This window comes from Phodopus roborovskii, unplaced genomic scaffold (assembly GCF_943737965.1).
Source record: "Phodopus roborovskii unplaced genomic scaffold, PHOROB, whole genome shotgun sequence".
Lineage (NCBI taxonomy): Eukaryota > Metazoa > Chordata > Mammalia > Rodentia > Cricetidae > Phodopus > Phodopus roborovskii.
Genome location: NW_026126487.1, coordinates 3394045 through 3421638, shown reverse-complemented (window position 1 = coordinate 3421638; position 27594 = coordinate 3394045). Strand labels below are relative to the sequence as shown.

The 27594-nt window shown below is 48.3% G+C and overlaps 1 protein-coding gene across 2 annotated transcripts; it reads right to left on the bottom strand.

Annotated features, from left to right (window-relative positions):
- Positions 1-15883: 15883 nt before the first annotated feature.
- On the bottom strand, positions 15884-21214 carry Irx5 (iroquois homeobox 5). 2 transcript variants are annotated; one of them, XM_051195121.1, is made up of 4 exons: positions 21083-21214; positions 18869-19099; positions 17394-17799; positions 15884-17243 (listed from the first exon to the last, which is right to left on the bottom strand). In XM_051195121.1, the coding sequence occupies exons 3-4, from the start codon at positions 17770-17772 to the stop codon at positions 16438-16440; spliced, it is 1185 nt and encodes a 394-aa protein (XP_051051078.1). In that variant the 5' UTR covers positions 17773-17799; positions 18869-19099; positions 21083-21214; the 3' UTR covers positions 15884-16437. The 2 variants fall into 2 exon arrangements, with proteins under 2 accessions (XP_051051078.1, XP_051051077.1); XM_051195120.1 differs by lacking the exon at positions 21083-21214 and having other exon boundaries at positions 18869-19582.
- Positions 21215-27594: the final 6380 nt, after the last annotated feature.

Sequence of the window (27594 nt, the reverse complement as noted above, 5' to 3'; positions counted from 1 at the left end):
CATCAGCAAAGGGGGAGGAAGGCCCAAGGATGTGCTTACAGTGACCCCTTTTCAGTCAGATTCTCCAAGAGTTTCCACAACCTCCCCAAACAGCACTTCTAGCCAGGGACAGACCCTTGATATAAGAGCCTTTTGGAGGGGATGGGAGGCCACATCATATCCAAACCATAACAACTGAGCTGGAACCTCTTGGTGATTTAGGGAAAGTATGATATAATTAGAAATGTATACAGATTCCAAGTTTCCCCTGGGGACAGGGGTTGGGGGGCTGGCAACATTGTGTCCACATTCCTATGCGGTAACAATTAGCTGGCGCTGAATGTTGAAAGTATGTGGCAGTAATGGTCCCTGTGGTCCTCACTACTCACACAGAGGACATGCTTTGAGACCCCCACACTTACTAATGTCCTACAGAGTTCTTGTGGAGCACATCCGAACTTCAGCAATGATTTATTTTTACTTTTGTGTTTTCAAAAGAACTTAGTCTTTTCCGAAGCTGTGGGCCAGCACCTTGCTAGATACAGCAAGGGGTCCCAGATCCTGTGGGCCACTGGCTTCAGGAGTTCATCAGTTCCAGAACTGCCTCATTAACAGCTCTAAGGCTGAGGTACTTGCCATTGCTGGTGTTTTGTCTTAGAACAATGTGCTGTTAATACCACACTACAAACTTTAGAATCCTGTGGATTTTTAGGAGATAATGAATAGGAATTTCTGAAGAGGATTTTATTCCAGAACTTGGAACACTGTGTGTCTAGTAATATGATTGGGAAGTTGGCCTGCTGGGACTGGTGCTGGCAAGAATGAATGATTGACAGCTGTAATTGATTGGCACTGGTGAAGATGCCAGGGGTACGACTTTGCCGGGGCAGGCTGGCTATCTCCTGCCAATGTCTGCTTGGATATTGCGGGGAAGGCAGGGGGTGAGCAATCAGAGAAGCCTTTTAGTGATCTGTTGACAGAAAGGAGTAGGGAATTGATTATAACGGGCAGAGCAAGGAAGCAAGGGAGTGGAGGGGAAAAGAAGAGGGATAGGGAGGGAAAGAAAGGCAAGAAAAAACAAGATAGGAAAGAGGAAGGGCAGGGGGCAGTGAAAATAAAAACTTTGAGTATAACTCAAAGGGCAGGGTGAGGTTTGATGCTGTAACAAATGGCCCAGTGTCTGAATGGCTTCAAACAAGTGTTTGCTTTCACCCTCATGGTATGCATCCATTAGCAGAGGTCGACATCCTACATCCTCTGTCTGGGGCTACTATCAGCAGGAACAGTGGAGGGTAAACTGTGCTGTTTTAGTATCTCACTGGCAGCAACACTTTTCTGTTCTATGTATCTTGTGTTGGAAAGTGAAGCCACCTGGGAGGACAAGAATGACTAGATATCTCTGACGATCTGGGTCTGGAGGAGATCTGTTATCTATACGACTCTTCAGGTTAGAAGTAATAAGTGAAAGTTGGGCTACTTAAACAGAAATACTCACTCTCTCAACCAAAAGTCCAGTGGTAGCCCCAGCAGTCTTCAAGCAAAGCTTAATGCAAAGGGTCAAAACCTCTAAGATCTGCTCTCCTTCCATGTTTCAGCTCTGTTCTCTTCCACTGGAACTTCATTCTCAACTGTCACAGTCCTGGGATTCAAGCTCAGTGGGGTGCAATAGGGTTGAAGATGTGGGAGTATCTACTTCTCATCAATTTTAATAACAGTACTGTAGGCCATGATGTCCCCAGGCCAGTCTCTGTATTTCACCTGTGACCCAGGTCTGAATTAACAGCATCCCAAGTTAAGGATCCAGGGGAGAAGAGAGGTGTTTCCAGGGAGAAAATCAGGGGCTGAGATGGAATCTGGGTGTCTGTTTAAAAAGAAAACCAAACTAATAAAATGCCCTGTGTCCACTGCTCTCTGTGTTTTGTTCTGTAGACGTTTTAGGGGTGTCCTGTAAAAGACAGAGTGGCGACCTGCACTTTCTCCTTCTCTTCTTAGTAGGGTCAATGATACTTTACTCATTAAACACGTAGCAGGAAATCATCTCTGGGGGCTATTGAGAGACATTAGATGTTTTAGGCAGGGAAGTTATGCTAACATATGAATTGAAAACATCTTTGAAACAGGAAAAAGTGGAACTTCCCTTCATACCCACCTGGCCAGAATGGGCCTCCCAGCCCATGAGCTACAGGAAAGCTTGGAAAGTGAGCCTCTTGCAAAGAGGAATGGAATCATCATAACTGGTTTGGATATAAAGAATTTATTCTCTGGGGCTGTGTGTATTGTTGCCCCAAACAAAATGAGGTGCCCCTTAGAAAAGAGGGAGGAAGGAAATAGCTGGTGAGGGACTAACAGCCCTGGCAGGCCAAGTCAGGTCTCATTGCAAGTTCTCTCCGGTGAGCTCTGGCCCTCTACTTCTGGAAACCACCTGTGACAATTACCTTGAACACTCATAGCAGTCCTCTGAGATAGGAAACAGCACACTGACTTTAGGGTGCCCTCCTGAAGCCAGGTGTGGTGGGGTATACCTATACTTCCTGCCCTCAGGAGGTTGAAACAGGAGGCTCATGAGTTCAAGGTCATCCTGGGCTTCAACACCAAGACCCTGTCCTGGAAAAAGAAATATTCCTCACACTATGACTGTGTCTCCTTCTTTGGGTGGAAAAAGTGACAGTCAGGGCACCTAAGGTGGTGCTAGTTACTTTCCCTGTGACTGTGACAAAATGCATGACAAAAACAACCAAGGACATGTTTATTTGGGCCCACAGCTTGAGGCAGAGGAAACCAGCCTGGGGGAAATGAGTCTTTAAGCAATGTGACTCCAACACAATGTACCAGGAGAAGCCCTGAGACTTGGGCCAAAGTTGGAGTCTAAGGTCCATAAAGGGCTTCAAATGACAGACAGAAATGCTGAGGCTTTTCCAAGCTTGGGTTTTTGTTTCTCTGGTGCCTTACACCCTTCTATAGGTCCTCTGCTGGCCTGGAGACAAAGGATGAGTAAGAGGCTAATGAGCCAGTCTGTGTGGGGGGGGGAGGACCAGAGCTTGGGGGAGACATCAGAGGAGTGCACATTAGGGTGGGGCTCTGTAAGGTACCATCCTCCTTCATGTGCCCCCTCCTATCACCAAATTGATGATGATCATTGCTTGTTCTCAGAGTCAGATGAAGTGCAAGCTTAGTAAGCTCCTTATTGTACTCTCTTCCAGTCTGAGAGCTAGGAAAACAGCTCATTCTTAAAGTGGCCTGCCACTCTTTCCTGGATCTGGTGCAGAGAACGACAGTGAAACATTGTCAGACTCTTTGCGACCTCGGTCTCCTTTCAAATAAACCCTCTAGTGGAGCCTTCATTTCATCTATAAAATGGGGACAATAACTGCAGCAGGGTTTGCTGAGGTCCTTCTGACATCTTTTGCTGTAATAATTGGCATGTATGAAGTGCTTAGTAAGGTAGCTATTATTACTGCTAACAAGATAATTGTTTAGGTAATATCTTTACTCTTGAACGGTGCAATTAGCAGCTTTCAATAAAAGAATGGGTGTTGGAACTCCTGTGTGTTCTGTATTTAACCCTCAGGGCAGACTTGGGACTCATGACTTAGAAATGTCAGAAGATGAAAAGATTTGACTGAATTCAAGAAGTTAGATAGTCATTTCCTCCTACTTTGGAAGATTGCTAGTGACAGACAGATAAGGAGCTAGACAGACAGGTAGTAAATTGTAAAAACTAAGCATATGCCTCCTGTTTGAAGTTCAGAGTGTTATTTTCGAAAGAGAAAGAAAAAAAAAAAAAAAAAAAAAAAAAAAGCTCTGCAGCCACAAGTCCCTGCTTGTGTGACAGAAGTTCATGGTGTCACCTCTGGGAGTTTTCATTATTCAGCTGTTTGGGACATGAGTGATTGATGTAATTAAAGTTATTGGTAAAGAAAGACTCAGTTACCAAGGGACAGATGAGTCAGCAGGCAGTTTAAGTAATGAAATAATGTTGTAAGGAGTATTTCTTAAAATACATTTCTCATTTTGCTTTAAACTCAAGACATCTTAAACATGGTTGGTCAGCAAAAAGATGTGAGGTGGCAAAGAATGAGAAGACAAGCTGCACAGTCTGAGAAAGTTTCAGCCATATATTTTTTAACCTTAAAAAGCCATCCCTGTTGGGTAGTCATGATCCCAATATTTGTTACAAGGCTTCTGTGCCTTGTCTCATTTACCACCAGACACAGACACACACACACACACACACACACACACACACACACACACACACACACACACACATCGCAATCTTACTGATGAAGATACTTATGTTCAGAGGGGCAGAGGAACTCACGCAAAGGAACTTACCCAAAATTCCATAGCTGGTGACTGGCCCACATGGAGAAGGAGACTAGACAGGCAAAATGACTTTGTGGCCTTCCCATCCCACAGGTCCTGGTTTTGGACCTGCCTGTCTACACTTTTGGCCATTTTTCCTGGATCACTAGTGTGCTTCAAACAAAGAGGGCAGCTGCCAAGACTTGAACACACATCAGCTCCTGGGTTCATTCTGAGTTCAAGAGTACACTCTGGGAAAGTACCGAGAATACACTGGCCTAGGATCTACAGATTTGTGTTCGTTTCCACCAGTCAGAGCTGACTACCCAGGGCAGACATCAAAGCTCAGACTAGAGCATAGCAGGGAGAACATTGACAGAGATCACTTAAAAGGATACAGAGGACTTGAGAGTGAATTTGAAGGAGGTGTGGGGAAAGAACAAGATTCCTGTGTTTTTATTGGAAGCTGAGTGAGGCTGAGAGAAGGAGCTGATGTCAAGTTGGGGAGGGTAGCTTCTGTTGGGAACATTTTGGAGTTGCATGTGGTTGTTCGGGTTGAAGATATATGTTAAGGGGTTGGGTGTGTGGCTTAGAGCAAGAGGGTACTGCATGCTTAGTCATGTGTGGCAGTGACACCATAAGGAAGACATGACTTACCTACAGGCTGGGTAGCATGTGGTGAACCTGGTCACCCATGCAGGGAGAAAAGAAAAGGGGAGGGGCAGGGATAAAGGCACTGACTTAATGACATTACAGTTTGGTACCCAATGTCCTTCACTTGGGAATACTATTTTCTGAATTAGGGTTTTATTGCTGTGAAAAGACATCATGACCACAGCTGGCTTACTGTTCAGAGATTTAGTTCATTGCTGTCATGGCAGGAAGCATGGTGGCACCCAGGCAGACATAAAGCTGGAGAGGTAGCTGAGAGTCCTACATCTGAATCCTCAGGCAGCAGGAAGTGGATGCCACACGGGGCCTGGCTTGAGTGTATGAGAACTCAAAGCCCACCCTTAGTAACACACTTCTTCCAACAAGGCCACACCTCCTAATCCTGCCACTCTCTATGGGTCTATGGGGGTCATTTTTATTCAAATCACCATACCAATCAAGGTCCCTTTGTCACTGCAGTGATTGCCTCACAAGTGAGCTGCTGGATACAGGGAGTGTGGGGATGCTTGTAGACAGATCGTCTTGAAAGGAGATGGCAGCCATCCATTTTGATCCATCCTGGGGTCCAAATCACAACCCCACTATTTCCACACATTTTCTTCAGAGGTAAAAATCTAGCTCCTATCCTCCCCTCTCTCTACCTTCTGTTGTAAAAGGCAAAATAGGCCAAGGCGTTTCATCTTTGAAGGTTCCAGACAACAGAGTGACATCATAGACCAAAAGAGTAGGAGAGGGACTCAAGCTCCCCATAAGCAGGTGATAAGTTCTTCTATGTAGTCCTGGATCCTCAGAAGCTTATTCTGGGCTGAGGTTGGACATACCACCATGAGCTGGAGAGATGGGCAGCTAAAAGCACTAAGTGAGTCCAGAGAACCCAGGCACAATTCCCTGCACTCAAATGGTGGCTCACAGTCTATAACTCTAATTCCAGGGGATTCAAAGCCCTTTCCTGGCCTCCATGGGCAACAGGAATGTGAATGTTACACAGATAGTGATGCCAACAAAACATTCCCACACATTAAAAAGAAACTGGAAAAAGCAACTTTTAAAAAAGAAAAGAAAAGGAGATTTAAAAAATGAAAAATTAAGGCACGGAGGGAGGAAGGAAGGGAGGGAGGGAAGGAAGGAAAGAAGGAAGGAAGAAAGAAAGGAAGGAAGGAAGGGACAAAGGAAGGAAAGGGGAAAGGAAGGAAGGAAGGAAGTTCTTAGAAAGCTGGCATGGGACAAAGGCATCAGGTCATGAGGCTCTGCCACCCACTGGCTGTGAGATGTCAATAAGAATCTTCATCTCTCAAGTCCTCAGTTTGTACACCTGTAAAAGAAGCTGGTACTTCTTTCCAAAGTGTGGTGGCAACATGCCTGACAGGCTGGTGCAGCAGCAGGCCTGAAGTCCCAGCTCCTCAGGAGGTGGTGGCAGGAGGATCTTGAACCCAGGAGTTCTAGGTCAACATGAACAACAGAGACCACCTAGTCTCAAGCTGCAAGAGAACACACACACAGAGAGAAAGACACAGACACAGACACACACACACACACACAGAGAGAGAGAGAGAGAGAGAGAGAGAGAGAGAGAAACATATACACACAAGCCAAACTTCATCAACAATCCCATAGCATAAGGTGATTTCATGTATTCCCAAAAGATACCTACATAACTTTGAGGACAACATTCAAAGCAGAAGAAATAGGAACTGTCAGAGACCCTGAAAGACACTGGCTTCCTTAAAATCCAGGGAGGGGGCAAGTTCATCTGGGTTCCCTTTTTGTTATTGTCATCTGCACTTATCACAATAGCCATAAAAACATTTCTCTCAAAATTATTACATGCTATAAAATTTGAAGAAATTGAATATATAAACACTAGTCCCAACAGAGAGTGGGCCATGACTTAGATCTGGAAGGTGAAGGCGGAGCTGGAATCAGGTTTGAGGATCCTTGAGCCAAGAAAGGGCTATCGTTGAATCCTGCAGAACTTTCTCAGATGGCCTTCCTACCTGTACCTTTGACAAACAAACAAACAAACAAACAAACAAAGGAAATTAGAATGACAATCAAATAAAAGGGGAGGAGGGAGAAAGTGAACTGGACATCACATCAGCATCCATATCTGCTTCCTGGTCTTCACTGATGTGAGCAAGCAGCCCACACGGCCCCACTACCACAGCCCAATGCCACTCCTGGTGTCATGCCTTCACCTCTCTGGTGGATTATATATCTGCAAACTGTCAAGTAAAATAAATCCTTTGGGGAAAAAAAAGGAAGAAAGAATATAGAGAGAAAAAATAACCCCACCTATACATTGTCTGCCACACTCTTCATGAGAGCAAAGAGGTAGTAGTTATTCAAACAAGCCCTTTCCCCCAAGCAGCCATGAGTCAACTCATGGGATCCACAAATTGGTCCTCAGCTGCCTGCGTCTGCCGCTGTACACATAAGTATTTGGTAAGAGCCTCCCACCCCACAGGGTCTGGATTTAAATACCCGATACAAATACAGGACAAGCAAAACAAACAAAACAACACTTGTGGTTTGGATCTAAAAAGAAAAGTCTTAGGAACAACGGGGGTATGAGTCTGATGTTCAACCCTGTTAACTGGGAAGGTGTTTTGGAACATCTTGGAACCATGAAGGCATTAAGATTCTGTGGTCAATATATGCCTGAATCTACTTGAAAGAGGTTGAGACATTGTTCCTAAGGGCCTGTGGGTTCCCTCGGGGACAAAGAACTGATAATTTACAGAATAAAACAAATCCCCAAGCTGGCGACCATCTTTATATACAACACAGAAGTCAGGAAAGGCAGTGAGACAAGGCAGTCAAGCTGAGATGTCAAAATAAGAAATGCAAAACAAATGCCCCAAAGACTGGTGACTCACAGCCTGCCCCAGCCCAAACCTTTGTCTGGTAGGAGTCACTCTGTATGATGATGAGCAAAGGAATATTAATTTTTGCTTCTGCTATGTGAAAAAATTGTAGGCAGAGAAAAGGTACTTCAGACTGGAGAAATGAGCATATCCTATCAGATAGCAATTACCCAGGGCAGACGACGACTTGGCAGGGAAACAGCCTCGGTCCTTCCTTGTTGTTGAGTCTCTGGGAGACATGGCGCGTTCCGGCTTTTCCCTCATCTGTACTTCACACACGAAGTGTTGAGGAAGCAACCCTCTGCCAGCAGCGTTTGAGGAAGGCTAAGATGTTTCCAGGCCTAGCCTAAAAATATCTCCCTTGACAGCCTGTCACAGTGTCTGAGATTCCACCATTATAAATTCATTCCTCTCTGTTAAGGCATTTTGTTTCTGAGAGTTCTCTGTTAAAATACAGATATCCTGAAGAACTAGCTTGGATGAGGCAGGGCAGAACTCAAGCCAGGAGTTAGGAGACCTGGATTTGGGATTTGCCTCTGCCTATGACCTCAGTTCATGTGCTTGGAACAAATCATTCTCTTTTCCCAAACCTCAGATTCTAGGGACTCGAGGAAGGGCATGGACAAAAGGAAAGCTCTGATCACAAAATGCTAACATCTGTCGCTTTAGGAGAGGATGTGTCCACTTTGGAATCATCCATGGACACAGACATCTTACCCTGGTATTTGAGTATTTTTGTCACCGTCTTCCCGACACATCCATGAAAGTCCTTTTCTCCAACAGCTTGGGTGTTATTGCCAAAGAATATCTGGCTTTCTTCTATCTGGAAAACGAAGTTTCTTTGCTTCCTGGAGGAGGAGACTTTGCTTTCTTCCTGACTCTAGCTATCACACTGGTCCTAGGTGTGTTCTTTCCTCAGGATCCTCTATTGGCCTCCTAACTTGTTCCTGTTTCTAACCATCCTCCCAAAACTTCAGCTCACACTTCAGGATGCTTATAAATATAAGTTTAGATACCCAGAACCCACCACATCATCTGTCTTTCATCACCAACACCCAAGATCTCCTAGGAACTATAATGGTCCATGTAAATTGCTCCTGGCTTGGGCAGTGGCCTTCTCTTGCAAAGGCTTCCTGAAAACCTGCTCCCCCCACCCCACCCCCACCCAGAAGGTTTACATTTCCTATTCTTTGTGCTTAAACTCTCCTTTCCCCAAGTTTCTGCTTGACAGGCTCCCAGCATCATTCAGATTTCTTGTCACCTGGCCACCTCCAAAGGAGCTCACTGGGCTCCCTCACTAAGAGAACCCATTGTGTACCCTCTTCCTTTGACTTATAACTCTCATCGCACAATACTTCGTAAAAGTGTTTAGGCTCACTTGCTGAGCTACTGTCTGCCCTCTGAGGTAAAAATACAAGGAGGGTAGATCTTTGTTTGCTCATACTGCAGTCCCTAGCCCACTATAGATACTCAGCAGTAGATACAGGAAGGGCAGAAGTTTTGAAGCACCCTGTAAGAACACCATGGAGGGCTAAATGCTGAGGTCTTTTCTTCCAAGAGGGTGGAAGCAAGGGTGGAGTTGTTTGGAAATCTGGAACAGACAGTGTGAATAGGCACAACGAAGGTGGTGAAGGCATTGAATTCTGAGAAAAGAATCTGAGATAAACTTAGAAGCCTTAGAGGCTGCAGATTCTTGTTTGAGACCAAAGGAAGTAGCCCAAAGGTTCTTGAAGCCATACTCCAAAATGCAGGTGCCTATTGATGAAGAGATGCCTGGGCAAGGATTCACGGAGCTCCCAAAACAGGTTGGGGTGGCAGTTCCTATTGGTTTTCCCAGGTCAGCCTAGCGGGTCACACTGGTGGGTCTGACTCACTTTCAAGGCTCCTACAAATTTTCCCTTCAAGCTGCCGGTGCTACTGGCAAGGGGAAGTGAAGGGGAGTGGCAAGGGGGAGCAGCCATGCCGGCAGAATCCTGCGTCTCTCCCTCCTTTGCCTTCATCCCAGGCCTGAGCTAGATACTGCAGCGAACCTGGAGTCTCTCTAAGAGAGCATACCTTAATAGCTATGCTGAAGGGCACCATGCGCTATGCACTGCACCCCTCAGTCGGGGGAGGGGTATTTCAGTCCCTTTTCACAGCTGAAAACATCGGGTTCAGACTGGTTATCGAAACTGCCCATGAGCACTTAAGAAGACAGCTCTGAGCCATCATTGCCCAAGCAGCAACCCGGTAGCTATGCTACATCCGGAACACAGTCCGGAACACAACTCAACATTATCTCAGGCTCCACAGTCACTTAGGAGTCCCAAGGCTTCTGCCTACCTGTGTCCTACTGCATCAAGCCCAGCCCTGTCCCAGGCTTGAGCATCCTGCCCGCAGGGGGCGATGAAGGGCGGCTAGAACCCGCTTTCCTCTTCCAGAACCTCCGGATTCCATTCCCACTTCTGAATCTGGGGTCCAGGACCGCCCACAGGAAGCATCTTGGGCGAAAGCGAAGAATTGTATCCAAAGCCAGGCACATGGCAAAACCCTTGTAGGCGCTGGAACCTGGAGGCTGAATCCCGGTTGGTTTGAGCGCCGCCGCCAGGCTCCGGGTGTATATGGACGCTCTTGAGCCCTTGTTTGATGAACAGCGGCCAATAAATTCATTAATCATCATTTTATGCCTCATCAAACCCCCTCCAGGCCCCTCCATGGGAGTTACACAAATTAGCCCCTGAAAAGACAGTAATTTCAGTTTAGCGAGGTAAATGCTTCGTGCACACAGCTCTCCTGACAAGCCCATCCATCAGCTCGTTGGGACCCAGCGTGTTAGCGACATCGGGGCTGCCCAGCCCAGCCCCTCGAAGCCCAGCTTTCCAGTCCTAACCAGCTTCTAGGAGCTGGGTCTACTGGGAGAGTGTCTCTGCCCAGGATGCCCCTTACACTCACTCTCATCAACCGTCATCTTTCTGAACAGAAGAGAAACTTTCCCAAGAAACCGGAAGCCCAATTTGAGAAGCACAAGCAAATCCACAGGCTCTGAGGGTCTAAAATGCCGTTTCAAGGAGGGAAGAAGAGTCGGGCAGTCCTTTCCTTCCGAATAGTTGTCCGGACTCAGAGACACCCTGAAATTATTGTGTCGTGTATTGAGTGCATAGAATATTGCGGTGGGGTGGGGGGGGGGAACCCAGAGATTCAAGATTCTGAAAGCAAATTCAGGCTCCAAAAGAAGGCCCTGTAGGGACAGAAACGGGATCCTTCCGTGTTGAGGACCGTTCCACCTGACCCCTGAAGGCAGGAGAGGAGGTTCACTCTCCACTCACCCGCATCCACACCCGGCATCTTTCTTTCTTGCACCCTCCACCTAAGGTGGAAGGGGTGCCTAGGGGGGAAAAAGGAGTTTCTACCTAATGCCTTAGCTGCTGAGACCCAAGTACCGGGGTTAGGCGAGAAGGCTGAGGGGGACAAACTGAGGTGGAGAAGGACGAGGAGCTGGCATTTGCAAAAAGAGACAACAGCCCCTGGCGTTCTCATCTTCTAGCTAGTCCGCACAGAGGGTTCCAGGGGGAGCACCACCAGACTTTGAGGGCTTTGAGGGCCTGCGTAAAGGAGAGCGACGAGGTGGCGTAGGCCTCGCAGGGCGGGCCTGCCTGTGAGCCACCGCTGTGAAGAGCTGCAGAGTCGAGCAACGCGCAGCTCCTTCATTAGCTTCCCCTCCACGCGGCGCTGCATGCCTCGGAAAATAAGTTAGCAAACGGGGAGCCGTTTATCTCTTTTATCTTGGGGCCTGATCCAATTAAATAAGTGCACATTTACATTTGCATCCATCAGGCGGGAGCGCTGAGAGCCTGGGGTTTGCTCGAGCAAATAAAAGCAGGTTTCACTGGGAAAGTGACGTCTGGGCGCACGGGACTCGTTCGGCGTCGGAAACCAGCGCTGCCGGGCGAGCAGCCTTGGGGAACCCAGGGTTGGCGACTGGAGCCCAAGAGAGGCATAAGACCCGGAGCAGCCCCGTGGGGGCAGGCCGAGCAGAGTTTCGGACCTGCCTCGGAGGCGTTCTCTTGTTCCGCCACAATCTGCCCACTGTCCGTGGCTCGGGTTTGTATTTGTAGCGAAAACGAAAAGGACAGCGGGTCTAACCAGGCCACATGGGTAGACCTGCAGGGTGGGCCTGGGGACCGTGCCAAAGCTCTGGCTAGTGAAGAAAACGGATGGCAAGGTCCCATTCGGGTCTGATTTCTGTCCAGTTCGATGGCCAAGAGGCAAGGAATGCTCAGAGCCAGTCCAAGGGTATCCTACCCTCCTTCTTATGCGCTAGCCGCGGTGAGCACTACCAGCTTTGCCACTCTGAAGCCATTAAAGGTACTGTTGAAACGAGAGAGTTCGAAGCAAAGCGAAGGGGGAATAATCCTTCCCTTATTTTGTAACATCCAAGCATGGACCCAAACAGTGTTGCCGGGTTAGTGGCCTGGTAGACTCCTCCGGAAATGGTAAACCACAAATTAGACAAAACTTTGTGGGGTTCCTGGCACGTGAGTGTGGAAGGACCCACAGGAGCAAAAATGAGGTACACATGAAACGTAGGGGACCATGATCGATCGTACTGGCGCTAAACCCCCCACACACACTGCAGGCTGCTTAAGTCTGGACCTGCGGGCTACTTGGGTGCCCACACCTCTCAATTGCCTGCTGTTTGACTTTTGAAACAGTGAGTTAGCTAGGACGTGAATCCGTAGAGTTAAAGCCTGCCACCCAACTTCCCAGTGCTAACTAGGTCATAGAGGCCAGGGCCTAGGCAAGTTGGAAGCAGCTTGAGATCGCTCAAGCAGCTTGGAAGTGCAGAGCCAGGGCAGGGCAGCAAATGTGGGCCTGGCCAGCTTTGGCAGGCTCCTTCTCACTGTGAACCCTGTGGCTCCGGGGGACCAGTAGGCGGCGCCCTTCTTAACCTGCAAGCCCCGGGCTCATCTTGAGAGTTCAATTCTGTTCCTTTCACTTTGGACGCTTTGAATTGACCTGCGCTGAGCTATCACCAGAGTAGCATGCTCCTTGTAGGGGACAGGTGAGGTGGAAGACCTGGCTCGGGCCCAAGCCACACACATGACCTTCCTTCCCTGCGTTCCTTTGGGCCCCAAGATTTGTGTAGTAAAGGCAATAAGTGGTCCGAAGGTGTTTACAACGTCAAAGGCCTCGCAGAGGCTCTTCACCCGGACTGGGAACCACGTTTTTCCAGGTCCTGATACCCGACTTCTGGGAGCAGGACCCTCTTTGCCACCTCTCAAGGCCCTGACACTCGTCCTCGAGATTTCACCAGGATATTTCTTCTTTGACAACTAAATCCCTTGAAATGATTTGGCCTGCACAAAGGGATAAGGGACAGAACCCTGCCTCAGGAGACTGACTGCAGAGACGCCAAGAAGTAGTTGTTCCACTGGCTGCTAGAAATTCGGCTCCTTTTAGTCCCTATGTGCTAAACTAAGGTGGTTTTTTTGGGGGGAATGGGTGGGAGGGAGTTCCAAAACTGGCCTAGCCAGGCGCAGGTGATTGACACCACCTCAGCTTTGAGGCATTTTAGGGGTGTTTTAGGCACTGTCTGGCTTTTTTCGTGTCCGAATCCAAGCCTGCCAACAAACCCTGACCCCAGCGATGAGAAGGAGCACCTAGTGCCCACACCTTTAAGATGTATTGCCTCCTAGACCGCTCCAGAGGAGTCAAAATGGAGGTTCAGGGTCATGGGACACACAGTTACAGACTGGAATTAAACGCAGGTGTCCCAAACTGCCTGTCAGGCAGACTTCCTCCAAACTAGAAAATCTCTAGAAACCAGAAAAACTGCTGACCACCGAAACTTAGTTCTGCAAGAAATAAAACCCCGCGCTTCCTTGGAAGTGTGTGCGGTAGTTGAAGTACGCAAAGAAAACCCGCAGACTACAGACGGCAAGCTCAGGAGAGATGCACGCAGGGCACAGAGACTCGAGCAACAGCTGGCCTGGCCGGTGCCTGCGTTGCACAGCCCGGAGCCTGTGTCTGAAGCCCCTGGATGCGGAGAAACGGCGCGCGCTGCGCGGCGGGCACGGTTCCCGTTCCCAAGCAGCCCGACGGGTATGCGGCTGGAGACTCAGCCTTCGCCCCGGAGGAACAGGGAGGACACGCCACGTTATTTGCATATTCCCAGGAACACAAGGGGGCTTGTAATTTTCTTTTAAAAATCGTTGGGCAGAGTTTAGGGCCAATGCTTCTAAAACCCCGCCGCGCTGACGTGGTCTTTAAACTTTCCCTTAAGAAAAGCGAACTGCCTATTCTTCAGACTTTTCAGAAAAGAAGATGACTCCTGGGGTTGCATAAGCATGGGGGTTGAGGAGAGCCGATTGTGAACTGGGCTGGGAGAGGGGGCATGAAGAAAGGGGGCAGGGCAAGTCATCTCTGGAATGCAATTGTTTAAAAAAATCATTTATAATTAAAGGGACAAAATAAAATACGATCGTTTCATGTATGTTTGATCGTTCACACTACTAGTTTTATAACCATTTTCCCTGTGAGAATTTTCTAATGTAAACTCCGATTTTGTTTTGTTTTGATTTTTCTCATCACTGATCCTTCAAGCCTCTGGCTAACGTAGCTTTCAAACTTGTTCCGATTCTGATAAGCAAAATGAGTCCTGTTGCAGGTTAAAAAAAAAAAAAAGTAAAAGCTACAACAGGGTGAAAGTTTGGGGTGTGCTTTAAAACTTGAGTAGGGCAAAAGTAATGGAGGAGAAATGCAAATATGTACATTCTGCTTTACCCTAATTATACACCGTTGTGTGCAAACATGCTCGGTCCCTACTCGCAGTCAAATTAATTCCCCTCACTGGTGTATGTTTTTGCTGTAACACACCTCCCCCACCCCAACGCCACAGAAAATTTCCCATGAATTAAAAGGGTTGGTGACTCCACATCTCAGGTGCAAAATGGAGACTGGAACCGGATAACCAAGCCCGAACCCAGGGGTTGGTGGGTGGTGGCGCTGGGTGCTGTCCCTTGATCATTTGGTACCGAGATGAATCCCAAGTTTTCACTGAGCTGAAATAAAGCGGACTAAAACGAGAAAAATAAACCCTCAAAAACACTTTTGTAGCAATCTGAGCTGGGAAAAGTGCTAAAGCGATGACAAGCCTCATCAAGTCCACAATGGCCTCTTTATCTACGCAAATGGCCTGGAGCTTTTGAAGCCACTTATCCAAAAAGGAGCCCATGGTGGGGAGGGGCCTCTGACTCCCTTTGGGGGCTGTGTTCCCGGCCGCTGGTGACTATGATGCCCCCTCCTCCGCCTCCTACCCCTCTTTGGCCTAAGCTCCCATCTCAGACTAAAAAAAAAAAAAAAAAAAAAAAAAAAAAAATCGGAAGCTCGAAATTCAGGACAAGTGTGACACCTACCTGTGAAAGGGGGGAACCGTCGAGTTGAGGGTTTTTGGTCCCTGTTGGGAGGCTGAGCCTGCATCCACAAGGCCGCAGGCCACTCTCACGGTCACTGATGGAACAGTCACTGATTTAATCAAATCCAAAGAAGAGCTCAATGCCCAATTTTGAAGGGGTAGAGGAGACCGTGACTTGGGGAAGCCTTCCCATTTGGCATCCCCCCCTAACGCTTCTTGCCCGCATTAGCTAACAGCACCTTTGAAATAGTAATAAGGGCTAAATCCGGCATAAAATCGAACTCATTAGCAAAGTTCACCAGCTGATTGCTTTGCATAAAACACGACACTGATTGGAAGTAATTAGGTTAAGCGATGGCTCTCGGGTGGTGCGCGCCTCTGCCTTGGTTTGCCATCTTTTCTCCCTCCTGGCACACATTTGGGTCTCTCTTCTCGCTCCTCCAGGGTCCAATCTCCCCCCCTCAAGCAGCCCTCTATGGAGATCCAAATCTGCATTCCCAGGCTGAGCAGCTTCCCCTGGGGTTTGTGGCCTAATCATGGTTTCCCCAGGCACACTGAGTGTCTGTGAGCACCTTTCACTCCCCACTTTGAAAAAAAGTTACAGTTGCACCTTTTGACCAAGGCAATTGACAATTTATTGAGGCTTCTGAGAAGTAATGAGTGGCTCTGATTATGTTAAAATCTCCTTTAATTAAATATTTTTGCATTTTACAAAGACCACTGCAGTTTCTTTTACTTTTTAAATCTAAGAGTATAACCTGTTTCCTTTTTGTAATAATACTTTAGCTCATACCCAGAAAAATCAATAGGTGTAAAAAATTAAATTAAACTTGTATTTTTAAACTATGAAACAGTTTGGGGGAACACAAATGTATATATTTATATTACAAAAAACATTAAATGTCTGTACAGGTGTCTTGATCTCATAATTTACTTCAAAGATACTGAATTATCAATTTAAATACAAAAATGCTACATTAAATATACAGAATAAGATTTAATACAAATCTTAAGTTTTTTTTTCTTTTCAGTTGGCTAAAACCATTTTTTCGAGTGTGGAGATGTATACATTTTTTTTATGTCATCCACCTCCATAAACTATAAACTTCTGAATAAGAGGGGTAGTTTTTTTTTTTCTCTCTCTCTCTCTCTTGGTGATGGAAAAATAACTGTCAAGGCCATGGTTTTAATAAATTAGGAAAGTCCAGGAGTACCGCACCCGAGTTAAATGTCGGACATACCTTTCTTCAATTCATAGGGAGTGTCTTTGCACAGGTCTAGCTGAGACTGGCTCCGCAACATTTTCGGGTCTTTAGCCAAAACGTCTGCTCGATTCAACACCGTCTGGTTTAATCCATTGAAATGAGAGCCAGGACCCGCTGTGGGTCCTGGCCCTGGCCCTGGGTGGCCGTGAAGGTGTCCGAAGGAGCCATAGTTCGTGTAGCCAGGATAGAAGGGCGCGGTGTAGTAGAGAGGCCGGGACAGCACGGTCCCGCCAGGAAAGGGACACTGCGCCGAGGGCGAGCGTGCGGGAGCCGGGGCTGGAGACGCGCGACTGCCACCAAGGGTTTGCCCGCCCACCGGCCCGTGGCACGGTGGGCAGGGAGAGCCCTCGCTCCCTCCGCTCCCGTCCTTGACCTTGTCCGAGGAAGTGGCTATCTCTGCCAGAGACCACAGTTTGGGTTTGGCGAGCACAGCCGGAGGCGGCGGCGGAGGAGGAGGCGGTGGCGAGTGGATGACTGAGGGCCCGCCGGAGCCTGGGGGTAGCTCTCCGGCCGATGGGTGCGGGCCAGGCACCGGCGCGCCCGCGGGGTAGTGAGGACCCGCATCCTCCGCCAAACGCGCGGTTGCCGGCCCATTTGGGGACGGCCCGCCCGCGCGCGGGGGCCTGGGCAGCTCATCGTGGCGGACCTCAGAGGGCGACTCCTTAAAATCCGAGTCGCTGAGGCTGCCTTCGGTCTCTTTGCCGGCGGGACTGGGCGGCCCCTGCAGTCGTTCGCAGCTCGCGGCCGCCTTCTGTTCTGCTCCTCCTGTGGGCGAAACCCAGGCTGTCAGAGGCGTGGAGGCCACGCGGCGGGGCCCCGTTCCTGCCAGCAGAGGCAGGGACCCGTGCGCGCCCCCTCCAGGCCCCCTTTGCCTTTAAAGTCCCGCTCAACACACCCTTTCCCGTATCCACCAACCTGCTTCGGGGCCCTCGAGGTCGCTCTTGTCTTCGGGCTTCTGTGGCTCGTCCTCGTCATTCTTCTCCAGATCAATGTTCTCCTCCTCCTCCTCGTCCTCGCTGCGGTTCCGTGGCGTCCACGTCATCTTGTTCTCCTTCTTGAGGCGCCGACGCGCGTTGGCGAACCAGGTGGACACCTGGGTGAGGGTCATCTTGGTGATGATGGCCAGCATGATCTTCTCGCCCTTGGTGGGGTACGGGTTCTTGCGGTGCTCGTTGAGCCAGGCCTTGAGCGTGGCTGTGGCGTCCCGAGTGGCGTTCTTCCTGTACGCGGGGTCCCCGTAAGGGTAGGAGCCCAGAGGCGCCGCGTAAGGGTGATACCCCAAGGAACCCGCCATACCGGGAGTGTGGTCATAGGGAGAGCCCTGCGGGGGTGGGGGGATAGGCAGAGATTAAGTGAATGGTGGGGGATGTGGGCTTCCCCGCCACCTAAAAGGCTGAAACCTACTTTCCCTCGGTCCCTGTCCTGCATGCCAGCGCGGCCCGCACTCAGTCTTCCCCTGAGGCTGAGCTGGCTGATTCAAACACACGAGTGACCCCCCCCTCCTCAGGAGGCAGTGGGCCCCCCAATTTCTAAATCTTATCCTTCAGGACCCCTGAGGTTGTTCAGGGCTTGGCACACCACCTTGGAGGCCCTCATCTACTGGGAAACGTCGGTGCCCAGAGCTCAGATCTGGCCTCTGCAGCAGGGCCCACGGTTCACTTAGAGGCCTGAGCAGCCTCGGCAGCCTCTCAGAGCTCTATGGCAGGGTGGCCGCATGTTGGGTGTAAGAGGGTGCAATAAGGGAAGGCAAGGCTCCTTTCTTTGATCCTCAGAGAAACTCTAAGGACAAGCTGAGCTTTAGCCTGCACACCGACGGCCCAAAAATGCTATCCCTAACCGAAGCCGTTGCGCTTTTCCAGAAAGCACACTCGGCCGAAAAAACCCGGATGCACCGCAGCTCTCTGGATGTTTCAGAATTTAATACTTTTAAATCGGATTGCGAAGATAGGATTAGGGATTTGCAACATTTTGGAGGATTAATTAAAGGCGAGGCCAAACACATTTACATAGATTTTGCACGCTACTACTGTTCAGAATTCGGCTCTGATTCTTCTGAACTACTTTTCTAAAATGGCAAAACAAAAGGAAAAAAAAAGTAAAAGAAATTTGCGGGTTAGCCCAGAGCTTTGAGCCAAATGCTGGTCTTTAATAGTTCCCCCCTACACCACCCTTCCCTTCTTTAGCTAGGCAATCGCTGGGAGATGCGGCTCTTGCCGTAGCTACTCTGAAGCCCGAGGCTCGGGCGACGGGGAGCAAGACAATCGCTCAAGTTTACAAGTGCCGCGAAGCTGGGCGGACGAGGTGGCGCCTAGGCCTGTGTCCCCCGCAGCCCCGTTCTGCAGGCCTGACCCCGGCTGCCCGCCCGCCTGCCGCGGATCCAGTTCACTCACCACGTACGAGAAGGCGGCGGCGGCCGCAGCCGCGGGATCGGCGCCGTACTGGAGGTGCGAGTTGTAGCCCGGCGAAGGAGCGGTGAAGGCAGTGGAGCCAGCGTAGGGCGAGAACGCGGAGCCCGAAGACGAGCGGCCGAGCTCATCCGTGCGGGGCCCCGAAATGACGCTGGTGCTGTATGCGGGGCACGAGTAGAGCGCCAGCGAGGCGGACGGTTGGTACAAGTAGCCCTGCGGGTAGGACATGGCCACACACGGGCATGGGGCGCGCCGCGCCGCGGCGGCCAGCGAGCCGGGCGGCGCCCTGAGAGGGCGAGCGAGCAGGCACCTGGCCTCTGGTTGCCCCGGGCCGCAGCTCTTCGAGCCCCGGCTCCCGGGCTCCGGCCCGCGGCGCCTCTTGGTTGGCTTCCCGCGCGCCTCCGGCTGCGACCGCCGCGCCCGCACCTCTGCGCGCCCCGCTTGCCCGGGCTAGGCTTTCTCTCCCCCCAACCCCCCCTCGCTCTTTGCACCGGGGGGCTCTGCTTTTGGCTTTGCAAAGGTCCTGCCAAGATGCTAAGTTGGAAATTGAGGATTCTGACGCCTTGTGCGCGCGCGAAGCTCCTCCTTCCCGGGGTGTAGTCGGTGGGGGGAATGGCAGGAGCCTCTGGGCGGCCGCAGCCAACCCGGCCGCCAGGCGCGCCTTGCCCTCTCCCTGTTCCTCCCCGGCTCCTCTCCCGCTCACTGGCGCTCCCCTCGCCCCTCCCTAGCGCCCGCCTCTCCTCCGCCGCCCCCCTCTCCTCCTCTGCCCGGCCTCCCCCTCCTCCCTCCCCGACTCTTCCTCTCTTCTCTTTCTCAGACTCTCGAGCGCCGGCCCCAGGATGACAATCACATCCCAAGCGCGCCGATCGCTTCCAACTTTGCTCTCCTCTGCTAACTCTGGGCGGAGCGGCAATCTCGACGCACGACCGGCCTTGGTCGTGCGTCGGGCCGCTCGGAAACACAAAGGAAAGACAGCGGGCTGCGCTTGGGTGAACGCTCAGCGCCCTCCTCGCCAGTGCAAATAGAGAAGTTGGCGGACGTCTTGTTCTCCGGAAAACTGGCCTCGGAGGTGGTTCGTCACTCGCTCCACAGCGGCTTTTCCCTCCTACCGGAGGTCTCTAGATTGAACTGGAGACCTGGAATTTAGGTCCCAGGGAGAGCCAATGGATTCCCGCGCCTAGGGCACACCGAGGCCGAGATGACTGCCTCTCTGTGCCAGCGGCAGCAGCAGGTGGGCGAAAGCCAGGCCTAGGCTGAAGGACCTCGCCTGGGCCTTCCTTCCACCAATCTTTGCCAGACGGCTAGAGGAGGCGAGACTCGGGGACTCTGGGTGGGAAGGCGGCTTTTCTCTGGATCAAGAGCGGCAGCGGGCAAGAAGTGCGCGGCGGAGAAGCAGTTACACCCTAGTAGGTCCCCCCCACTCCCGGTCGCTCTGGGCCCCATTGCCACCCCACGCAGCGCTGTTTGCTTCCCATGGCTGGCTACGGGCAGTTCGCCCCGCCAGGTTTGTGGTGACAGAGGGTGTGGGATCTCTTCCCTTTTGTTTCACGAAGTCTCCTTCCCCCTCGCTCGCACCCGCCCCCGTTCCACTGCAAACACGCGGCAGAACACTGTCTAACCCAACCGCTGTTTGTTCAGCGAGGAGCTGGCCAAGCAAACACACACCACCGAGTCACAGGCAGATGCCCACTCCCTCCCCAACACACACACATACACACAACAACACAGCGAGAAGGCAAAACAGACCATCACCCCTGGTCTCCACTTCCCACCGCCGCAAATTACAGGCGCACTGAAGCTCAGGGACAGACAGGGGCGCTGGTGAACCAGGACCGCGGCCGGTATAGTGCACAACCCAAGCATTTTGTGGCCTTTCACAACCCGGCAATGCGCAGGCTGGAGCATAACTATGCAAAAAGTTTCGCTCAATGATTATGACCCTTGGGACACACAATGTGCTGAGCTGGGGCCACCGCACACACTAACCCCACCCTGACCACACTGGGACCAGCTCCGCGGCGCGCCTTCACGCACGCGCGCAGGCTGCCCCTAGCCTGGCACTCCGGCTACAGGTTCCGCCCCCCAAGAGGTTGGACCCCTGAGGACTACATTCTCCGAGAACCTCTCGGCCCACCCCGCGCCCGTCCCTTACACAGCCCTCGTCTCTGATTGGGCGCCGGCCTCCACTAGCCCCACCTCTGAATGACGCAGACGCTTCCTTTGGAGTCCCAGCGCCGAGGGGGCGTGGTTGGGCGTGGCTTCAGCTGTGTATTGTCATGGAGACCAGAAGCGGTCCGCCGCCGAGGCGGGCGGCTGTGAGCCAGACGGAGCGGCGCGCGGGGCCGGAGCCCCGGGGAGCGCGCGGCAGCCTGAGGCTGCCTCTCGGGGTGACCGTTCCGGGTTCCGGGTAGGCTCGGGTGTCTGCAGGGAGCGTCCCCGCCCCGACGCGAGGGTCCCCGCCTACCGCGACCGCACCGCCCCCGGCTCCGCCCGCTCAGCCCGGCTAACGGTCGGCGCGGCCTGCCACGAGGGAGCGTCCGCGGCCCGCGCAGAGCGGCGCACCAAGTGGATGGCGTGGACGCGACCGGGCCCCGCGCGTGGGCCGCCGGAGCGTGAGACCCGCCAGGCGGGTGCTTCAGTCCGCGTGCAGGCAGGCGCGCGTGGGCGTGTCCCCAGGGCCCACGCGTGTTCCCCTGAATCAGTGTTTCGGCTCTCGTCCAGGACGACGACTTCTGAAAGCGAGCCAAGGTTTGTGCCACTGAGAGCCCGAGTCTGTCACGCAGACATCCTCATTACATAAACCTGCCACTTGGGCACCTTGGTTGTTTCTCTTCCCCCTCCCTACCTTGCTCCCCACCCTGATCTTTCTACTACTGTCTTTTTTGGTGTGAAGGACTAGAAAGAATCTTGCAAGATATTGAAATCTTTAGAATTTATGGTTCTGTTTCCGTGGTTGTCACCTCCGCTCTACATCAAATTTAAGGCTCATTTCTTAAGGATGTCTCTATTTTCTGCTTTATTTGCACATTGATGGCTCTGCTGCTTGGCTGACCTCAGCCGCCTGCGTCAGATACAGAATTGTGTTAATAAGTGAGAGAAGGCTAAGGCTGATCATTAGCAGGCAGACAGAATTCACACAGCATCTGGCGGCCTTTCTCCCTGTTTATAAGAAAGGTTTTATATTCTCGCTTGGTAAACACAAGGTTTTAACTTTTTATCTTGATACTGGGGAGAATCAACTCGCCAACACACACACACACACACACACACACCCTTAACTTTTTATCTTGATACTGGGGAGAATCAACTCGCCAACCCACACACACACATACACCTACCCCATTTTCCTTTCCGTTCATCGGCTTTTCTATTTGGGGACTTACTTGCTCACTTGTTAGCTGTATAGTTCCAGTTCTGGTTCTCTTGTTGCTGAAGCTTCTTTTCCATCAGCTGAGGTAGGACCTATCTTAACTCATGCCAAGTCACCAAGACCTTTTATTTCCCTTGCTGCTGTATTTGTATATTTCTGAACATATTGTCGAGGGGTAGGTTATTCTGATTGCTTTTAATGTAGCCTTGTTAAGCTTCATTTTAAAACGTGACAAGGGTTTATTGGTTTGTCATGTCTGCACGAATCCAGTTGTGCCTCGCTCTTAAAACATAGAGCTTTAAAACAAGAGCTACGACTGTACTGCCAAAATGTGTCGTGGAGCTTGCTCTTCAAGTTTTGAACAAGTAGAGTTGTCATTGTTTCTATCAAGTGCAAGGGAGGTGATGCCTGTTTACTTAGTGTAATAGCTGTTTACAGTTAGAACTTTAAAGACTTACAAAGTAGGTCTGCTGGATTTTAAAGATCTCATCTTTCTTGTGGCAGAGACACAACACCAGCATCAGGAAAGGCAACAGATTGCTTCTGTCATATCGCTTTGCTGTTTTCGAGTGTACTTAAAGGATTATGATTGATAAGGTTGTCTTGCTGGAGAATGTTGACACAGGTGTGCATCGTTATCTTAATTAAGATCCAGAGAAAATGTTGTCTATAAATGGAGACATAAGAGGGCATAATTTTGTACAGTTTTGCTTTTGGAGAATTTAATTGCTCTTGAAACCTGTCTTTGAGCTTCCAGATTTTGTGAGCAGTTTGGCAACAGAAGTTTTAGAGAGGAATGGTAGTTTAATGTTAAGTGTTCTGGCATGTTCTAATACTACTTGTGGCTTTTTGGCAATACCTTGTGTCGGCGCTCTTTGTACTCTGTCTTTGTGGAATAATGGCTTCTAATTTTGAAAGCAAAGCATAAAATAGAGGGCTATATTGTTAGGCAGACATTCATTAGTGGTCAGAACCAATCTGTTGAGGAAGACATGTTTAGTGTGCAAGAAACAGGGACATAATGAAAGGTAAATAGATGAGAAATGTATGCCTCTTAAGATTTGGGGAAAGAAACAGTCTCTCCAAGTGCTTTGATGACCTAAAACAATTCCCTTTTCATATAGTCAAGTGCACAGCTACAATGTTTATGGAATAGCTCGTTTTCATTTGTATAAATAGAGGGAAACTTTTGCTCCTTCCAAAAGATTATATTATATATTTTAACTAGTGACAAATGACGGTAAAGTATTAGTTTAGGGCCCAGTTTAAAATCTGGGCAATCGTTAAAATAGTATTACCATCCTTAACTAGGAATCTCTCCATGTGCAAACAATGACAAGGGTGATGCTAGTGGCCACTTGCCCTTGGCTTACCCTGCATCTCATACCCTTAACATAAGTGCTACATTAAAATTTTCTCTCCTCTTTGTAGCTCAGCATTTCCTGGAAGCTGGCTGTCAATCAGCATTTATGTAAGATGTGTCCGTGCGTCCCTTCAATATTAAACCTCAGGGTAGAAAAAAGAAATGAAAGTGGAGGGGACTGTGGGCATGTGATGGGAAAGGCCAGGTGTGGAGTCATGCCGCATTCTTGACTTCAAGGATAATTAGCTGGTTAGAATTACACGGGGAACTAAAATCAAAGGAAGACTTACTTAGATTTGTTTGCTGAAACTGAAACAAGAGCGATAATTTTGAGATAATTGCTTTATTTATCCCCCAGTCCCCTCCATCAAACTGTTTTCTCTGGCAGCTACAGTCCCTATCTTTTAAGCTGTTATAAATATGTTATTTTTACATTAGGTACATTATATTAAATGATATGGATTATTAATACCATGAATTATCCATTTTAATTAATAATACAATTGAGAATGTTTATTTGTTCTAGAACTCTTAGAAAAAATTAAAATGTTCTTTAGTTGATGAGTTGGAAATGAATGAAATCTTGTAATCCTTTGTGGATTGAATGGGTTGTTTAAAATAGATTATGAGCACAGTGCCATAGTTGGAACAACATTTTAATTCTGAAATAGCACCACCTGCTTTGAGTGGTCTATCTTCATATATTTCTATTTGGTTTCTATATTGCATTAGCTTCTGTTTTCAACATCATTTTGGTAGAGAATAGTTTTTCGTAACAGAACAGCAGCTGACATATTTCTATGAACATGTAAAACCTAGGGGTGATTTTTTTTTCCTTGTTCTCGTAATGCCTAGTTTGCTTTCACAGCTCTCCTCTGAAGTGCAATACTGATGACTTATTTCTGTATAAATTGGCTGTGTTTTCATAGCTCTAGTATACCTCAGCAACAATTTAGCTTGCAAATCAACTTAGATGCTTCAAAATTGAAAACCAGTATATTGTAACATAGTTTGAGTGTAAGTCTTATTAGTGAGGTTGCACTTAACATTTGTTCAGGAAAGGAGAATATAATTTTCTCCTGCAGTTGTCATTTGTGTAATCCATTTTTCCAGCCTTTTCTCAGGCTAATGATATTCCATACCTTGATACAGCACTTATTTGTTTATTTAGCATAATATGGAGTGATACCTTGGAGAAAATTGGATTAGACATTCATATCAACTATCCCCAAAGTATTGCTAGTGTTCTGTGTCCTCTTACACAGAATCATTTATCTTTCCTGTACAGGTAATAAGTACAATGTTTCTATGATATATTTGGATATTTCAGATAAATTCACTTCCAAATATGGAGTTATTTCACATATGGACTGAAATTTGTTCTTGTAAATACCAAGACTTATCTGCATGCTTTGGGTGTGTCTCTATGTGAAGCTCCCAAATAGCATCAAGGTGGCCTCACCAAAGTACACATGTTAGTAATAGGGGCTAAGTGTGGATGGTGGGGAATGCCACCTGAGACCTTTGATCATTAAATGCTATTAGCACACTAAACAGGAATTTGGTAAATTTAAAAACTGTTGATTTGTGGAATGTCTGAATAATTTATCATTTGTCTTGGAATTGCATTGGGTAATTTATTTGAATTATATGATTAGATAGTGAGATTTATAAACAAGTTTTTACAAATAAAGACCAAGGTTGTGATGTTTAATAGAAACAAAATTACTATTTAAAGGAAATAGTAGAGTTACAGCATATCACATTTTGTAATTATTTTTTTGATCTTGTTCTTTTAAGAATAAATTTAGCACCATTTTCAGCCACTGGTATCAAGCTCTTCATTATAGAAAGTATACAGCTGTATGTAACACTTGTCGTTATTGAAAATGAGGCTCTGGGTATAGGTGGAGAAGAAAGGCTTTGAGAAAGAATTACTTTGCAGAATATCTGTGCTACCTAAGGAATAGAGCAAGAAACTGGACTTAGTGAATTACAACATTTATTATCAATAAAGTTGGTAGCTGACCCCTCCCCATAAAATAATTTTACTGAAGGCAGTGTAGTTAGGCTAGCATTGCAAGAACAAGTTCTTCTCTGTGAATTGTTACACATTAGTGTGTTCTTGCTCTAATATGAAATACTATTTAATTGTGAGTAATAGACTTGTGTTCTCCATACTGATTGGAACCTACAGAAACTCCGGGCTAAAGCATTATGGCAAGCTCAAAGCATAGCACAAATGTAAAGAAAATGTTAGGAAGGCACAAGTAGGGTTCTTTCTTTGTTTACCTTAAGCTTAGCAGTGTGTCCTTTTTTTAAACCATAATAGAATTGTTGAATTTAAACATAAGAGGATTGAGGTTTGCTTTCTTTTTCTCCTAAGCATAAACAGTGATTATATATATATATATATATATATATATATGTGTGTGTGTGTGTGTGTGTGTGTGTGTGTGTGTGTGTAACATATATATATATGTTACACACACACACACACACACACACACACCCATCATTCAGGTTTATCAAGTTGTTTCATATCTGTTGTGAGCTGGATTTACTATTAGGATTCAAGTTTCACTAAAGGTATTCAAATGCACTAGAACTCTTCATCTTATATGAAATATTTACAGTGGGGGCACTCTTGAAAATATTAAGATCCATCCTTTTTTGGAGGAATAGGTTTTGGCTCATTAATTAAAAAGGTTGTACTAAATGTTCTCTAGTGGAAATAGCTAAAGTGTGCTTTTTAAGAAATACATCATCCATAAATAAAATCAATTGAGGTATCAGTAATTAAATTGTAATTCCATGAAGGAAGGAAGTGGTAAGAGAGATGAAGCTAACTGTGGCCGTTTTCTCTTTAAGAATCACAGTTCATATTGGATTCCTGACTGCCTATGGAAGGAGGTGATTTGGAAGACAGGGAGGTAATACTGTCTATCATCAAGAGCACTTTTCTCTGAAATCCTGAACCTTTACCATACATGAGAAATCTATCCAATAGACGGTGGTTTAATTTTGAGCTATGGGAACCATCCTGTTTTTCTCTGCTAACTTTCGGAGTCTGCTTCTCCCAGGGCCAAAGGCTGTGTTTAGAGAGCTGAGAAATAGCATTTCGGCCTACTCAGCACCCTTAAAATAGCTTCTTTCTGCGAATTAGATCTGCGATGGTGTCCTGCACAGCTCCAGCACATGACATTTCAGTTTGGGATTGACATGGGCTCAGCCTGTTGTCCAACTGTCCTCATTTACCTCCTGTTCCTTTGTTGCATTTACCTAGGGGTGTATTCTTCATGGTGGTTGACTGCAAGCCCAGCACAGCACAGGGGAAGACTTGCAAGTTGGCCCTGGGATGCTGAGACCCCAGCAAGAGAGTGGCTGGAGATAGCAGGCCATGGTTTCTTTGCTTGGTTCCAGCCTGAGCTCTATGGGTTTTCAGAAACCCTGGCCAGGCTTTCCCTTCCCACCACACTAGGTTGGCTACTGTGTGCTCTGCAGCTGTCGTAGGAGCTTACACAGAATAGAAGGCCCTGCTACATTCTGGATGGCATCTCTGATAGTTTACCCATGTACATTTTTATCTTCAAACCTGATGCTAGCATTGAAATCTCAGATTCCTGAAAACAGCATTGAGCTTCAACTGTATCTTCAGGAGAGGCTCTGTCTTCTGGCCTTGTGTTACCATGTTGTCCATGAAGGTTCCGTTATAAATCAGTCCATTCAGAAGAGCAATTACTTTGTCTAGGAATGTTGACACAGACCTCAATTGTTTAGTAGTATTTATATGTTTGTTTTTCTTATTTTAAAGAAAGGCAACATTTTCCCTGTCACATATTTCTAGCCCTTGACCTATATGTAGTAAAGGGCTTCATGGTGTCTAATTATATAATTGGAAAATGGTAAGAAATGTGGTAGCTCAAATTGATTTCTTCCACTAAAGATACTGGAGCACATTTCCAATTGCAGACC